This window comes from Lissotriton helveticus, chromosome 2_2 (genome assembly GCF_964261635.1).
Source record: "Lissotriton helveticus chromosome 2_2, aLisHel1.1, whole genome shotgun sequence".
NCBI lineage: Eukaryota > Metazoa > Chordata > Amphibia > Caudata > Salamandridae > Lissotriton > Lissotriton helveticus.
In genome coordinates this window covers 301,076,655-301,093,801 of record NC_136060.1, presented here as the reverse complement: position 1 = coordinate 301,093,801, position 17,147 = coordinate 301,076,655, and the positions used below count along the sequence as shown (strand labels likewise).

At 43.8% G+C, this 17,147-nt stretch overlaps 1 protein-coding gene across 8 annotated transcripts in view; it reads left to right on the top strand.

Moving 5' to 3' along the window:
* The window catches only part of CPEB2 (cytoplasmic polyadenylation element binding protein 2), a 211,270-nt gene that overhangs the window by 142,548 nt on the left and 51,575 nt on the right, over positions 1-17,147 (top strand). For all 8 annotated transcript variants that reach the window (XM_078678458.1, XM_078678461.1, XM_078678453.1 and 5 more), the window contains 2 exons: positions 5,666-5,784; positions 7,475-7,589. In XM_078678458.1, coding sequence (XP_078534584.1) covers positions 5,666-5,784; positions 7,475-7,589 — 234 coding nt within the window. The remainder of the gene's footprint in view (positions 1-5,665; positions 5,785-7,474; positions 7,590-17,147) is intronic.

The window sequence follows — 17,147 nt, the reverse complement described above, 5'->3', positions numbered from 1 at the left end:
CATTTTAGCACTGTTTACTGCTGTGTAAAGTTACCAGGGATTCCCACAATTAAGGCGTTGAATGATTTGAACATGTGAATGCGTGGAACATACCAGTGCTAGATAACTGTAGCTACCAGTAAGTAGCTTATTTCTTACATCTGTCTGACCATTCTAGCATTCTCTTTACCTTGTGCCACTATGAAAGCCCAAATGTGCTACGCAAACAAAAAGACGGAATGCTGAATGAATCCTACATTCACCCCAGTCAAGAGATCTGGGTTAAATCCATTGTTCTTTTGCTCACCATGTCACCCCAGTTCAGACCGTGCCGTATGCAAATCTTTTTGCACTATGAAAGGCCAAGCATTACATTGGTACTTACAAAACCTATGGAGCACAGACCAAACTGAATGTCTAATTTGACATTTGATTGAAGGCACCCCTTTACGAAAGGGGGTGAACATCATGTTGCTGGGAAAATAGTGGCGTTGGGTATGGTGGATTAGCAGATTAAACATTTTGAGATGGAACCATATTAATGGTGTAAGTCAGCAATGGAGGCCTGAAAAATGCATTCAATTTCAAAATCAAATTGTTATCAGGTACACTGTGAGATCATACAATCCCTAATTACCTGACCCTCACTCCTTACTCTTGCACCCAATTCTGTTAATGCTCCCTCACAGATACTCTGTGATAACGTAGTAGACATTTTCATGGCTAAGGTAGCATTGTGTCTCTCACTTTAGGACCTCTACCAGCTGCTTATTAATACAGATGTCAATCACGCCTTTCATTCATTAAAATCTCACTTCTTTTGCGGCAGATATCCTCGTTGGGGGGGGAGGGGGTCTTTAAAAAAATAAGTAATCTAGTTCTGCATTGTAGAATCTTAATCTATCGTAATAAACATTAGAATAATTGTTGCTATGTGCGAGGGCCAAGGAACACTTTCACCTTTTTTCTTTTTTTATTTTAATTTAAAGTATAGCGTTCCCATTGCTGATAGGAGCCCACTTGAGCAGTGGTTCTTAGCCTGTAGTGCAGGGATCCCTAAGGATCCTCTAAGCCTTTTTCAAGGAGACGGTGACTGCGTAGGAAATTAAATAACTGATTAAGTGTATATAAATGAGTAAAATGTAAATTTTTATTTCTTAAAACATAAATGTGACGGAATTTGAATGCTGAGCTAAAAATTAAGTTAGTGTCCTCCGATTGATGGTGGTAGCAGTGCAAATGCAACAAACAGAATATATTATGGATAATGAGTAGCCTCAATTGATCTTGGAAAAGCTCCAACCTTCCCATGATTTGGGATTTTTTTTCATATATATATATATATATATATATATATATATATATATATATATATATATATATATATATATATATATATATATAGGCGCGAATTGAATAAAATATTTAATCATTTGTGTATTTGTTTCATGAATACTACTTGTTTCTCCATTTTGTATTGTTTTGAGGTTCAAATCATCGAAATACTTAACCGCGGTCCCAGTCTTCCAGTAATCTTTTAAAGGGAGTCCCCGGGCTACTATAATGATTCAGTAGAGGGTTCAGGGTTCAGAAATGACTGAGGGTGTCCACAGAAATCAAAAGGTTAAGAATCACTGCTCCAGAGCAAAGTTTCCGGATGTTTTTTCAGATTACTGAAAAAATTATACTCCACACAACACTACATAACAACAGCTGTAAACTAACATGCTTCCTGGGCACAAGAAAACCAAATTGCTTAGAAAACCAGCTTAAAAAGCACCACATTGTTTTAAGCATCAAAGAGTTTCCATCTCCAGTGATGACTAGCAATATTGTTTGCTGGAGAGTTGGTTCCTTACGAAGAATTAGGCAGATTTTAGAGAATTTTCGAATTTAATCCGCTCGTTCAATGGTTGACACGCTGAACAGATGGGTGAGTTGTGTATGACTTTAATAAAAAATAATAAAATAATATTGATTAAGAACCAGGAACACGAAGCTATTTTACGGCTTTACTTATAATAGAGAGACAAGCCACTCTGTATTCATCCTTGGCATTGCCATGAGGGAGAAAGGAAAATCTCCAAAATGCAAACAACTTTTCTAAGAAGTTTAGCCAAAAAGGCTTCTCAAAGCAGCGTGATCCACACTTAAGTCTACTCTAAAGTCTGTACATACCTTCACCAGTCACTACTGTCTAGATTGACCCACCAGTGAATGTCCTTTAAATATATATATACAAATGGTAAGATTCCGCAACCAGGCACCATGACTGCCTTCCCTTTGGGTGAATGGGCTTTTGGCCTGCTTGAGAGGACCAGTTGTGTGTAATGTGTGTGTTTTTCATATTTCTTTCTTTTAAAGAATTCTACATGAAATTAATTCAGATTGCTAATGTAAGAGGACAAAAACACTTTTCAAGGTAGGTTCCAACCCAAATAATTTCCATGAGTCTCAAGGTTCAGAGCGGGATGAAAACATTACTTTTTGGGACCTCTTGCTTTTCCATTGTTGTTAGGAACTGCAAATTATTGAAATTAGTTAACCTGTTTGCTAAATACTGAAGTGCCACAGTTGATTGCTGGCCTCTATGAATACTTGAATGTCCTTTTGTGGATTGAATTCTTCGAGTAATCTTGCACGCTCTTGCTGTCTTTTGTAGTTTAAAAACTTTCTGACCTTTCTGGTTTTAATCTTTATTTGAAGAGTGTTGGAAAGTAGGATGCTTCTAGCATGGTTACACCCACTTTTTCCCTATTGTCTGTGTTTTCTGACCTCATCTAACTGGGATCCTGTTAATCAGGACCCCATTCACTGGGCTTTCTGCCCTATATTGACCATGGTAAGTTCTTTAGTGCATCCACAATTAGCTACTGGTGTACCCTTGTAAGTCCCTAGTATATAGTACTAAGGTACCCAGGGCATAGGTACACCAGGGCCTCCCATGGGCTGCAACATGTATTTTGCCACCCATGGGAGTCCACTTAAACTGTGACTACAGGCCTGCCATTGCAGCCTAAGTGAGTTGTGCTTGCACCTTTCACGACAGATAGTTTCCTTATCTGAGGTCACTGCACTTAAAATCTATGTCACGCCCTGTGGCAGGCTCTTCGACTCTGAGGGAAGGGTGCTTGATTAGAAGTGTGAGGGTGTCCCTGCATGAGCAGGACACCCCTACCTACCCTTGAGTTGATTCGCCAAGCTTTGAAGTGCGGTCAGCCATTGTAATGCATATAGTGGACATCAGTCATTACGAGATGTTGAACTATATAGTGGCGGCACCAAACCTAGTCATGTTTGGTATCAAACATGTTGGAAGCATATCCCAACACCGATTCCAGTGTTGGAAGTATGATCCCATCTTCTGGGGGCTCCCTTGGGTACTACTTGTACTCCCAGTAACATACTTTCAGAGTAGGGTCTGACAGTAAGCTAGTGCTGCTGCAGACCACAGACCCGATTCTGCCCTCCTGCTGCTGAGCTTGACCAGGGGAAGGTGGAACAATAGGTTTTCTGTTACAGGGAGGTGTGACCCCTCCCAGACAGGACGTGGTGTATTGGACTGTAGTGGGGGCTCTTGCCAGTGCCACCAGACTGATTTGAGGGCACATTTGGTGTCCTCCTTTCATACTTCAGTTTGAGACCGCTATGGTGTGAAACTAGACAAAGAACATTGGAATATCCTCCCATCTATCCAGCACCTCCTGGGAGGGCCCCCTGAGTTGTTCCAACCCTTTCCTTGGGGTACTTAAGGGCTTACCTGTAGGTGGGTCCCAAGATTCGTCGTGCAACAAGACTCCAGCCTAAAAATACATCACTCTTTGACCATCTGGACACTTGGACTTCGTTGAACTTCGCCTGGAACAGAGACTGCACCAAGGAAGACTCCTGCTGCTCTTGGTTGTCTGTGCTTCTGTCAGGTTCTTTAACAGACCTGTGGTCATCAAGGGCACCCGAAGAAATCTCCATTGGAGTGAAGAAGTCACTCCCCGACCTGCATCTGCAGGCACCTACGGACTTCATGAGGCTCAGCAACACAGGTGTGGTTCTGCAACTCTCTCGAGGCCTGCCCTGTCCTCTCTGCAATTTTGAGGACCGTATTCCTCATCTGAACTGCTGGAACCGAACCCCTGTGCACTGCCAACTTGCCTTTGCCAAAGCTTGTTGGCTCTGCAATCTAGAAGTCTTCGGGCTACAAGGAGCTCTATCCTCCTGCATCTCTTCACTCCAAGATCAGCGTTCTCACCACATCCTCTGCACTGTTGGCCTTCATCTTTGAGCTGCTCAAGGTCCTCTTGCGACTCCTGAGCCTTCTGCCTGTGGGTCCTCCTGAGGGTATTCTATGCTCCTCTGCTTGCTCGGGGCCTGCTCTGACTCTCCCGCTGTTGAGTCACTTGAACCTAGCTGGTCCCGGTGTTGCTCCTTCGTCTTCCACACCAGTTGCGGCTACCATGGCTTGTTGGTGCTCCCGCCGGACACTGACCACCTACTCACAAACATCTGACGTGAGACGGCTCGTGCAGGGCTCCTGGTCTTCCTCAACGTTTCCTGGTCCTCATAGCTGCAGCAACAAGGTTAGTCAAATCTTCTAAACCTCCCGACACCTGTGGGCATTGTGTCTTCGTGCCTCCTGGTCACTTCGAATGGCATAGACTGTCCCCTCTGCTTGAAGGTTCTTCACTTCCAGAATCCACCCTTGGATTCCACTGGACTTCTTTGTCGTCTTCTCCAGAGGCATTTTCATCCAAGTCTTCCATTTTCATTTACAGAGGTTTACGATGTCTCTTCATCCCTTTGTACCTGGCTTCCCTGGTGTAGGTAACCTGGTTCCTAGGGCATCCACGGGTGGGGTAGCTCTCTAACCTGCTGTCCTCCAAGGGAATTATTGGGCTCTTCTGAGAAGGGTCTCTGTTGCAAAACTGCAACCATGACGTCTCCATTGACTTCCATTGGGCACACAGCTGCTTTACCACTCTGCACACAGCTTCCGTGGGCTTCCTGGGTACCTACATTGGATGGTTCCTTGTGTCCCTGGCTCCTCTGGGTCTTCTGGTCCAAGTCATGTCCCCCTTTGCAGTTCGCATTCCATTATTTTGGTGTAAGGTTTGGTCTCCTACTGGATACCACTGTATTTTGTGCTACTTACCTGCATTTGAAGTATTCTTGTGTATTGTGTTGATATCCCTGGGTAGGAGATATACTAATGTGTTTGTAAGTGTTGTGTATATATAGAAGTATTTTTATATGAACACTGTGTGGTTCTTTTTCATTTAACTTGCCTGCACTACAGAGAACTGGTAAAACAAGCTGTTTAACACTCATTCAAAGATTGCCTGAAGGTTGCTCCCCACAGCTACAACATTGAGCGCTTTCTATGGTTATTGAAGAACACTAAAATCAACATATGGGTTGCCTGGATTAGTGCAGGTGCACCACTTGCATATGTGTGCACCATATACTAAGCCAGCCTCCTATATAGAGATATTGGTGTTCTGAAATATATGGAGTATCTAGAACTGCATAGGTGGTTTTGTTGGAAAACTGGCTTGCTACGTTTTCAAAAGATGTTTACAAGATCTGTTAATTGCGCATTCAGTCGCGATTTCTAAATGTTTGGGGTATAACGAAGTGTGAGACATTCGTGTCTAGCTTTCAAAAACAATTTTCTTTGTTTTGATCGCCACAGGTTATGCGTTTCTTCTATTTCAAGAGGAGAGTTCTGTGCAGGTTCTGATTGACGCTTGTATTGAGGAAGATGGGAAGCTGTATCTTTGTGTTTCTAGCCCTACTATCAAAGACAAACCAGTGAGTAAAACCATGTAGAGTTTAAGATTAATATCTTAGTCTGAATTTGAGCCTGAACCTGTAAACTTTGGCAGAGTCAAACTGTACCATCAAAGATTTTCTGAAGCCTGTTACCTGTAATTGGAGAAGCGTGAGGAACTTAATGCAGAGGCCGACCGCTCAGAAAGGCTATCCTAAGAGCAAAGTCTTTGGAGACCAAGTACTGTCTTGACTTAATTTACCTAGCAAAGCTTAGTTTGTGCTTCACTTTTATAAATGCATACGTCTAAAAGACTTGCAGTGCAAGGAAAGAATAGAGTCCTCGCTGATGTAAATGTTAGTAGTGCCATCCTAATAGCAACTCTGGTCTTTTTCAGAGAATTGCATTTATAGGATATGGAGAGATGTCCTTACGATTCTTTTTGTAGTTCTAATGGTGATAAAGACCACCATGTGCTGTCTTTATAATAGCAGGGCCATTTTTTGTGTCTTTTTTAAATATTTGTTTCTGGGATCTCATCAATGGGTGGGGATATTCCAGCGTGATTCATGCACCATTTTAAAGACATCGGTACTAAAAAGATGATTCCAACTTATGGTTGCAAAATCCAAAGTCTTGGTTAACAAAATCTGTATTCGGGGGATGCTTCTACCTTAAAATACCATTTACAATTGGAGAAAGTCTGCAAGGAGGGGTGTATTTTCTGATGGTGCAATTGTAGGGATAACTGGTGGAACATTATTTAAAAAAAGGACTTAGTTAAAATCCCAAAAGCTCACTTATAAATGTTAAAATTCTGCCAATGGTTGTAATAGCTACCTTTTTTACTTTCTGAATTAATACCGCTCAGTTTAATTATATTACAGATAATCCTGAAGGAGAACCAAGATTCCAAATAAGTACTTTGACTTTCTGAAGCCTAGCTAGACCTTCTTTTCATTTGAGATGCAGGGTTTGTCATCCACAACCAGGTCTTGTGGTAACAATTACTGTAGTCAAACTCTAGGGAAAATGTAGAAGGACAGTGCTGCCTTGATTCTCTGTAAATGTCTTTGGTTGATAGTTTATTTCAGCCTTCTCAAAAGAGTGGCTTGTGAGCTATTGGTAGCTTTCCCTGCAGCCTATAAGTAGCTCTCCTTCAGCAACACAGCCCACTAAATTAGTTTTTCCTCGGCTGAATTTACATATGCATGCCAAAATTGGCATGCTTTTTTATTTTTTCTCCAGAACTCATAAGCTTATGTTTGGCGAAAAAGTTGAATTTCCAGTATATATTTAAAGCTGATATTTCAGTGATAAATCATGTGGTATTGGGGACACGCATTGCTAACATTATTTCTTTGGTACCAGGGGCATCACAGCTATGACTGTTCTGTATTACCCATGGTGCACTCAGTAGTGCTGGTAATCTTGCAGATGGTGGCCACTGATATAATCTTGTTTGTGGTCATGATTACAACACTAATAATGTTGGTAGCTCGGGATGATTTCCACTGATTTATAAGTAGCTTTTATTACATGAAAGGTTGGTGGCCCCTGGTGTACTTTAAGTTGCAGTGTGACTGTGTCACTCCTGTGAATTAATGATTGGTAGGACTATCTAGAGATGGTAAATATTGGAATCTGTTGTGCTTAAAAGTTCAGTGAACAGCCAGTAAGGCACAGTTTTTATAAGCGGATGAGGTCCATTCGTGTTTTTTGATTTAACAGGTTCAAATACGTCCTTGGAATCTGAGTGATAGCGACTTTGTAATGGATGGTTCACAACCTCTTGATCCAAGAAAAACTATCTTTGTTGGAGGTGTCCCAAGGCCATTAAGAGCAGGTAAATATACATTTCTTTTTGGATTCTTCAGTGTATTTATTGAACAGACTTTGGGGTAGATGAGCTTAAAGAAAACATATGCACCAAACTGTTGCTAGAGAGGAAGTTCTACTTTTTACTCTCTGGCTGTTGTGGTAAAGCAAAACGTTGACTAACTTGTTGAAGTGGCCTCAACCATTTAAATTTGATCAGTATTGGAAGGACCAGTTACTTGATATGGGATTTTTTTATATCTCGTAACAATAGAATCTCTGTATATGTGTAGGACAGCCAGAACATTATTTTAAAAACATTCAAAAGCATTTTTTTTTTACTACAACAGTAAAATGCTCTGGGATCTACATTTTACTTTTCTTTTGGAAAAGTAAAGCAAAAAGATGGATTCCCCAGGAAAAGTGTGCTAGATTGCCGCTTTTTATGAGTATTGTTTGCACCATTTTCCTCTAAGGAAGCTACAACCAAGAGTTGTAGAATTCATTAATATGCTGACCTTTCAAAGGAGAAATACCGTAACTTGAAGTATGTCATGAAGGAAGGTATGATTTTGTTATATTGCTTAATAGGAATCTGCAAACCTGATAATTCACGTCATTTATTTCCCTTCACTGAAGCATTGTTCTTGGCTTTTGCTCACATCTGTCTTTTCAAAGGTCCTACAAAAGATCGTGGAGAGTTTGGTACACCTGTAGATTAAAAAAGGTAGTGCTTGAAGACCAACTGAAACCTTAATGTTGGTTGGCCTTGAGAAAAGCAAACACTGTCAAGGTCCAATTGAAAGGGTACTGCAGTGGTAAACACTGCTTCTATATCGCATAGTGGAAGATACAGCAGCAATTGCAATGTGAAAAACTGCTTCCAAAGTATTTTCAAACCCTTGCAGGTAGAGAGTCCTAATGGACGTGTGCAGGTCAGAATGCCCCATCCACCTCTAAGCTTTGCCTCCTCCATCCTGCCACCACCACAACGCACACAGTGACTGGGAGGCAGTGGAGCAGGAGAGGTAAAAATTGGAAGTTTGGTGCTTGATATTGTCAAGAATTCTTACAAATTCTGATTCGATTTTCCTCCCAACGTATCCCCTAAGATGATGCTCTTGAGCCCATGATTCATGGAGTTAAATGCCTTTGAAAGGAGAATGTGATGAACTAAAACCTCTAAAGAAAAAGGGTGTGTAATCCAGGTACTTTGTGAGTTAAAAGATGCTCACGCCTATAGTAGGGGCTGATCTTATACTTGAAATAACCCAATGGTGGATGAAACAAAAATGCAGGGTGTGGGCCATCTATTAGATCTTCCTGCACCACCATGGAGCCAAAATGGCATCCATTGTCCTTCACAATGCATATCACATCAGTTTCCAAGAATCACAGGACGTTCCAGAGATACATTTTGGATATGAAATTGACCCTACCAGTACAAGTTCTTACCATTTGGCCTTAAATCCGCAAATTAATTATTCTTTAAGTGTTGGGCCTTAGTATGGTGACAATAAGATGAATGGGAATCTTCATTTATCCTTCCACAGCTGGTTGGGGAATGTGTGCAGAAAAGCTTCAGTTGGAACTCCAGTCAAATCTGAGTCAACTCATAGACCTGGGTCTAAATATGAGTTCTTCTGATCCATCATGCAATTGGTGCTTTTCATCTTCTAGTATCCGTCACTGGGATATTAAAAGGAGCGTCTCTGAAATCAGTACATTACTCATGCCTCTCAGAATAGGATCAAAGCAGACATTTAACCCACACTACATGATGAAAAGACTGGCAGCTTCTTTAACTTTTAAGTGTGTGTGTATGTGTGTTTTTGTTTTTCTGCAACCTATTCGGAGGTTCCATTTACCTTTTGTTTGCTATATCTGTGTTTTGACTGATTTAGATACAAGTTTGCAAATTAAATAAAAGTTTATGAATAATTGGCTCGAGCAGTTGCATTTTCATTTAATGTTTTCTCTCGCTTGTGCTGTGAATCCTGTGCAGATACAGGAATAATCTAGCTTTCATCGATTCAGAGAGTCACAAGAACTGATTGCAGGTAAATAACTTTTGCTTTTGGATGTCCAGGGAACAGCCAGAGAAACTCTGGATGCAAATAGGATTACTTTTATCCTTCAGTCCAACCCAGCCTTCTTCATTCTATTGCACTTTGGATAGTTTTGTATTTCTCCTCTGATCCCTTTCTTGTGTTAAGCTTTCTTAGATTTACCTATTTTTATTCAAGTTTGATACAGTCCTTTTTTTTTTTTATGTTGCTTTTGAGATAGTGCTATGTCTCTTCTGATATTACCAAGGAACTTCAGTCTTTCATCAGACAAGGATTGCACTTTCCCACCTACAATCACCAGATATGACCACCACATATCCCATATAACCTTGAACATTAGGTTTTCATTCAGTTCTCGCACGTTACTATTAGTATCTATAGGAATTCTGAGTTTGAATGTTTTTCCCACCAGTATGGCATTGCATACATTCCCATGGGTGAAGCTTTCCCACACCAGACCCCAAAGTGCCTCAGCCCCATTCAGTGTGAGCCTCCTCCAAGACTGCTTATTTTGTTACTCCCATCTGTAGTGTTAGCATTTTAGACCTTCTAACACTATGTTGTCAGTACCCTGTTCAGAGGGCCATGGGGCATGCAGGAGATACTTGGTCCAACTGTCTGGGTTGAGGCCTTTTGCTTCTGATACACAGAGGCTCGAGGTCGGGGCTCTAGTGTTTTAACAGGCATGTTCCAGAGTCCCACTCGCCTCTTGATGGCGGTACTTCCCCTTTCACCCTATGCGACATTCAGGTTCTGCCCCACTAGTATTCTGAGTATCATGAGTCCCACTCCAAGTCTTTATTAAAGTTAAGTGTTCCATCCCAACAGTTGTATATAAGCACAAGCCAGTCCACTATTAGATTGTTAACCCTAGCTAGTAGGTATATCCCTCTATCAAGGAATCCTCATTAATATTCAAAGACAGTTATTTGCACCACGCATGCACAGGATCTCCAAACATAACTTTTAACATGCTTTGGCAAAACCAATACATCTGTATTTAATGTAATAATGCTTGCCCCAGTATTGGAACTTTCATAGATTCCCATGCTTTGTATCATTCCCCGTCGTCGGAATGGGAGCATCGGTAAATAAAAAATACCATAGTAGTAAGCAAAAGTGAAAAAATAGGCCTAGGCCTCATCTCATTTTATAGCTTATCCACCTCTTTTTGTAAAAGAGACCAAATTCTTGCAATAGCCAATCAGAGCAGCATTTCCCCATAGAACCTTCCTGAGAGAGCCTCAGATTTTCTACCGCACGTTGTGCAAGGGAGTCTCCATTGAGCTCTGCTCAATTTTCTTCACTTCTAAGTATATTTTTACAACTTTTTGCCTGTTTTTTTGTCATGTCTGACAAAGAGAAGAAAGCACTTTTTAGAGCCTGTGCTACTTGCTCAAAAAAGAGGTTGTTTGTTGAAGACAAACACGAAGACTGCATATACTGCTTATATCCGGACCATAAGGCCACTGACTGCAAGATTTTCAGAACCTTCTCCACCAAGACCTTGAGGGACAGAGAAGGCCGCCTGCTGACTTGGTTGCAAAAAATGAAGGATCGCAAGGGAGTTCTGTCCTCGGACAGTGAGGGCTCTTCTGTGGTGTCATCAAGAAGATCAAAGAAGAGGGGTAGGTCTCCCCCCTTCACCATCTAATGAGCCCCATGTGAAGGCCTTGCCTGGGACCTCTGATAGGCCTGCTTCCCTAAAATCTCCTCACCACGGTGAAAAGGAGAGGCAGGGACAGCCTGAGGAGTTGCAACCTACAAAAAAGGCTAAGAAGATCATCTCTGTGACTTCACCACCTTCAGAGAAAGAAAGAGGGGTGAAAAAGCCTTCATCTACGCCTCAGGACATTGCTTCTGACAAGAAACAGCGTTCGTCGACGGTGAAAATCACAGGTACGTCGACGATTCCTGTCAAGAAAGACTTGTCTCAAAAACTGGCCTCAACGACGGCCTCGTCGACGATGGCTACGACAACGGCATCTACACCGTCAACGATGTTTAAGACGCCTGATTCCTGTTCGTCGTCGACGAAGCTGACTTTTTCCACGTCGATGACGACGAGGGTAGCGTCGACGACGATGACGACGAGAACAACGTCGACGGCGACCAGGATTCTGACGCAGAGTTCGTCGACGACCCACCCATCGTCGACGATAACTATCTCACCGTCGACGACTCAGCCTTCGACTACGTGCACAGTCTCTTCGTCGGCGCTTCCGTCGACGAAACAGTCTCAAAGGAAGAGGCGTATAACACCAGAAATGACATCTCCACGACGTGTTACGCTGTTGCCTCCATCATTATTACTTGATGATGACTCTGAGGAGGAAAATGATAGCAATTATGGGCCAGTTTATAGCCCATTTGACTTGCAAGTCAAATTACAGGAGGACAGTTCTGAAGAAGGCGAAACGGAGCAACACCAATATGCTCTGCAAGACTATTATGACCAGCAAGAGAGGCCTTGCATGCAGGTTCATTCACAGAGATCTCCACGTCGGTCTCAGCAGGAGATGGTAGCAATGCCGTCCTCTCTCATCTCTGACCTGCAATTAATGATGCAGGACTATCGGAGGCGGTTTCCTACTCAACAGGAGGTTCAACAAATACGTCCTCCCACACCTCCGCCTCAGTTATCACACTCAATGGCAGACGCCTCTTTGCCTTTAAGGGTGCATGAACCAGAGCCCGTAGAACATCCTCAAGAGGTTGTTGCCATTCGGGATGATGATGATGCCTCATCAGATGCGGATCAGCAGGGGGAACCTGACCAAGATCAGAATATGGACTGGAATCAGGATGGCCTTCAAGATCCAGATGTAACAGGGCCTGATACCGCAACCTCTCCACCAGCAGATATTGGAGGTTTTCACAACCTAATGGAACGAGCGTCCAAGAGATTTGGTCTTCCAGTTACCACAGTTCAATCTGACTGTTTTTTGTACGACTTCAAAGAACCATTCCGGAAGTCAGTTCGTTCAATCCCCATCATTGAACATGTTTGGTCGGAAGGAATAAAGGCTATGCAAAATCCAGCCACGGTCCTCCCAGTACTTTCCAGACTGGAGGAAAAAATATAAGGCGCCGGAGGGTAGCCTGGCATGTCTTATAGGTCAACCAAAACCGGGTTATCTCCCTGGCCGCACAGATTAAATCCAAGAATCTATCCACGCCGCTAACAACACCACCTGATAAAGAGGGGAGGCGTCTGGACAATGTTGGAAAAAGATTCTCCGCAATGGCCAGCCTCCTTGTTTGAGCGGCTAATGCTCTGGCTATTCTGGGGAGATATGATCGCCAGATGTGGTGTGACCTCTCCTCGTTTGTGGAAGAACTTCAGGATGGGTCTAAGGACGAGGTCCGGAAAATCTTGATGGAAGGGGAGCGTGCCTCTTCGGAGGAAATCGACTGCGCTATGGATATAGCAACTACGGCCTTCCGAGCGCTAGCAGGCTCGGCTGTTTTAAGGCGCCAGGGTTGGCTGCGAGCCACGTGGTTTAGACAGGAAGTACAGAACAAAATTCTGGACCTACCTTATGACGGAGAGATGTTATTCGGTAAACACGTGGATGACGCCCTACAAGGAATAAAGAAAGATACGGACACGGCTAAGTCCTTGCGAACATTACAATACCGCAAAGTTCCCTTTAAGTGGGCAAGAGGAAGAGGTTTCTCATCCCACAGAGGCGGCAATCAGCACCGCTACTCTTCCTACTCCCAACCTAGCCAGTCAAACAAACCCCAATATTCACAGAGGGGGTCTTTCTCTCGCCAGCCGCCGAGAGGACGTCCGGGGCAACAGAGGAGAGACGATACTAAGAGACAATAGTGGCCATGTGGCTCTTTCTACTGTTCCTGTACCCTCATTAACACCAGTGGGGGGCAGGAATGCCCATTGCCTAAACAGCTGGAGGGTCATAACATCAGACCAGTGGGTCCTGAACATCATCAAGGGAGGACACACGTTGGAGTTTCAAAATCTTCCTCCAACGAGAGCTCCAAACGCCATTACACCCAAACATCTAGGACTTCTTCGTCTCGAGGCCCACCAACTCTTCATCAAGGGGGCAATAGAGCCTGTACCTCACTCCCAGAAGGGGAAAGGGTTCTATTCCAGGTTCTTCCTGGTTCGGAAAACGAAGGAGAAGTGGCGTCCGATTTTAGATCTACGAGAGCTCAACACTTATCTCATCAAGTTGTCCTTCAGGATGGTCACCCTTCAGGACATTCTCCCCCTTCTCAATCCAGGGGACTACATGGCCACCCTAGATTTGGAGGATGCATATTTCCATGTGCTCATTCATCCAGCTCAAAGGCAATATCTTCGATTCACAGTAGACAAGAGCCATTTTCAATTCAGAGTACTACCTTTTGGTCTCCGGTCCGCACCGAGGATCTTTACAAAGGTACTGGCTCCTGTGGCAGCTTTTCTCAGGAAGCAGTCTTTCGAAGTCTTCCCATATCTGGACGATTGGCTGGTAAAGGCTCCTTAATTCCAAGAAGCGTTCAGGGCAGTCACGAGCTGCAGTCACCTGTTCGAGCAACTGGGCCTTCGGCTCAACAAGGAGAAATCGATTTTGCGCCCCTCCAAGACAGCGAGGTTTTTGGGTGCGATCCTAGACACAGAATGCTGCATGGCTTTCCCTTCGGAAGAGCGCCAGACCAAACTGATTCTCTCAGCTCGCCTCCTGCAAACAAGAAAGTTTGTCAGGTCACCAATACAGATCGCTTCTCGGATCTATATCATCCTGCATACCATTGATACCACACTGCAGGCTTCGAATGCGTCCACTGCAGGAACAGCTGGACAAGCAATGGCGTCAGGTGACAGGCTCCTTCGACGACAAGATAGTGATCACACCGGGAATGCGAAAAACAAGCAGCTGGTGGTTGCTAAAAGAGAATCTTTCAGTAAGTTTGCCATTCCAACTTCCACCATCTCCCATGGTGTTGACAACAGATGCTTCCATGGAGGGGTGGGGAGCGGTCCTCCAAGAACTGAAAGTCAGTGGTCATTGGAGCACAGTCCAAGGCAAGTTCCACATCAATCTACTGAAACTTGGCTTTCCTTCCAAGGATCCGCAACCGTTCAGTGCTGGTTCGTACAGACAACACCACGGCCATGCACTACATAAACAAGCAGGGCGGGACGAGATCCTGCACCCTTTCGAAGAAAGCACAGAGACTTTGGAATTGGGTGATCCAACACAATATCACTCTTTCAGCGGAACATCTTGCGGGCACACTCAATGCCACAGCGGACGCTTTGAGTCGCCAAAAGACTATCAGCCACGAATGGGAACTGGATCAGACCATTCTGGAGGAACTGTTTTCACGTTGGGGGACCCCAACCATCGATCTGTTTGTGACTCCTCAGAACGCCAAATGCCAGTCCTACGCAAGCAGGGATCACCATCAGGGATCCTTGGGGAATGCCCTTTTGATTGCCTGGTACGGCGCATTTGTTTACGCCTTTCCACCTATTCCGCTGATCCCGAGACTGATCCGCAAGCTCAAGGCGGAGCCGTGCAGAATGATTCTGATTGCACCAGCATGGCCCAGGCAGTTTTGGTACACAGAACTTCTTCTTCTCTCCCAAGATCAACCGATTCTCCTGCGGCCTGTTCCATCACTAGTAACAATGGCTCACGGGCAGGTTCTGCATCCAGACCTGAGGTCACTCCAATTGACAGCGTGGCTCCTGAGTTCAGAGAATTCCAGGGTTTGAATCTTTCAGGAGAATGTAGAGACATTTTAGCCCAGGCCCTAATGCCTAGTACGAATAAAATCTATCAGGCGAAGTGGAAGAGATTCTGCCTTTGGTGTCAGAGACATGGTCTACATCCATATACTTCTGCACCCCACCAACTCTTGCCTTACGTCCTTTCTCTTGCAAAATCTGGATTGGCTCATTCTTCTGTAAAGGTACATCTGGTGTCCATTTCTAGATTTAGACGATCATCATCAGGTCCTTCCCTTTGGTCTGCGAGGATCATTAAACAGTTCCTGAAAGGTTTGTTCAGGGTTTTTCCTCCAGTCCGGCCTCCACCACCAGCCTGGCGTCTTAATTTGGTTCTGTCACATCTAATGAAGGCCCCGTTTGAGCCTATTCACAGGGCCGACATGAAGTTTGTATCATGGAAACTGGCTCTTCTCTTGGCCCTGACATTGGCTAGAAGAGTTAGTGAGCTCCAGGCTTTCACAATTGAGGAACCCTTTCTACAATTTAAGAATGATGTTCTCATCCTGCGGACAAATCCTAAATTTATTCCAAAGGTCCCCTCAGAATTTCATCTGAATGAGCCGGTGATCTTTCCGCGGCCCTCCACGCCAGCAGAGAGGGCGTTACATTCTTTGGACATTCATAATGTCTCAAGTTCTACTTGGAGCGGACAAAACTGTTCAGGAAGTCTTCCCAGCTTTTTGTTTCATACAGTGCTCCGCGAAAGGGTTGTCCAATTTCTAAACCCTGCATTTCCCGCTGGATATCAAGTGCAATCCAGTTTTGCCATCGAGAAGCAGGAAAGCCACTTCAGCGAGCAGTTCGTGCTCATTCTACGAGGTCAATGGCTTCATCGGTGGCTCTATTCTCAGGTGTTCCGATCAAGGACATATGTAGAGCGGCGACATGGAGCAGTGTCCACACCTTCACTCGCCACTACTGCTTGGATTCTTCTGTGAAAGAGGATGCGGCAGTGGGCGAAGCGGTCTTGAGGAACCTTTTCCAATAAGTCGGTGAGCTTTCCTTTCTATCCCGCCTTCCTGTATTGCATATTTTGTATTACTTGTCGTTGTTCTGCTTTGTGATGCCAATGTGTGTCTGTTTTCTTATCAGGATTATGTATGACATTTATAGATATACAAATGACAAAATACGCTTTCTCTTTACTGCTAGCTATTCTGATACAAAGCATGGGAATCTATGAAAGTTCCAATACTGGGGCAAGAAAACAAGTTACTTACCTGTAACTTTGGTTCCCCAGTATTAGTAACTTTCATAGATTCCCATGCGCCCACCCTCCTCCCCTGGGAAAGCTCAGCCTTATTGTCCAATGATGTTGCTGTTCACAACGGCTACGAAAATCTGAGGCACTCTCAGGAAGGTTCTATGGGGTGAGGCTGCTCTGATTGGCTATTGCAAGAATTTGGTCTCTTTTACAAAAAGAGGTGGATAAGCTACAAAATGAGATGAGGCCTAGGCCTATTTTTTCACTTTGTGCTTACTACTATGGTATTTTCTATTTACCGATGCTACCAATCCGACGACGGGGAATGATACAAAGCATGGGAATCTATGAAAGTTACCAATACTGGGGAACCAAAGTTACAGGTAAGTAACTTGTTTTCATGCAGCATCAGCACTTTAGAGCAAGACACAGGATAGGCAGTCAGCAGAACTGTAGAGAAGACTAGTTGTAAAGTAGCCCCTCTGGCAGTTCAATGCAAGCACTTGATAAGATGTAGAAGGATACAACAAAACAGATAGCCTTAGATGAAATATGAATACTCCA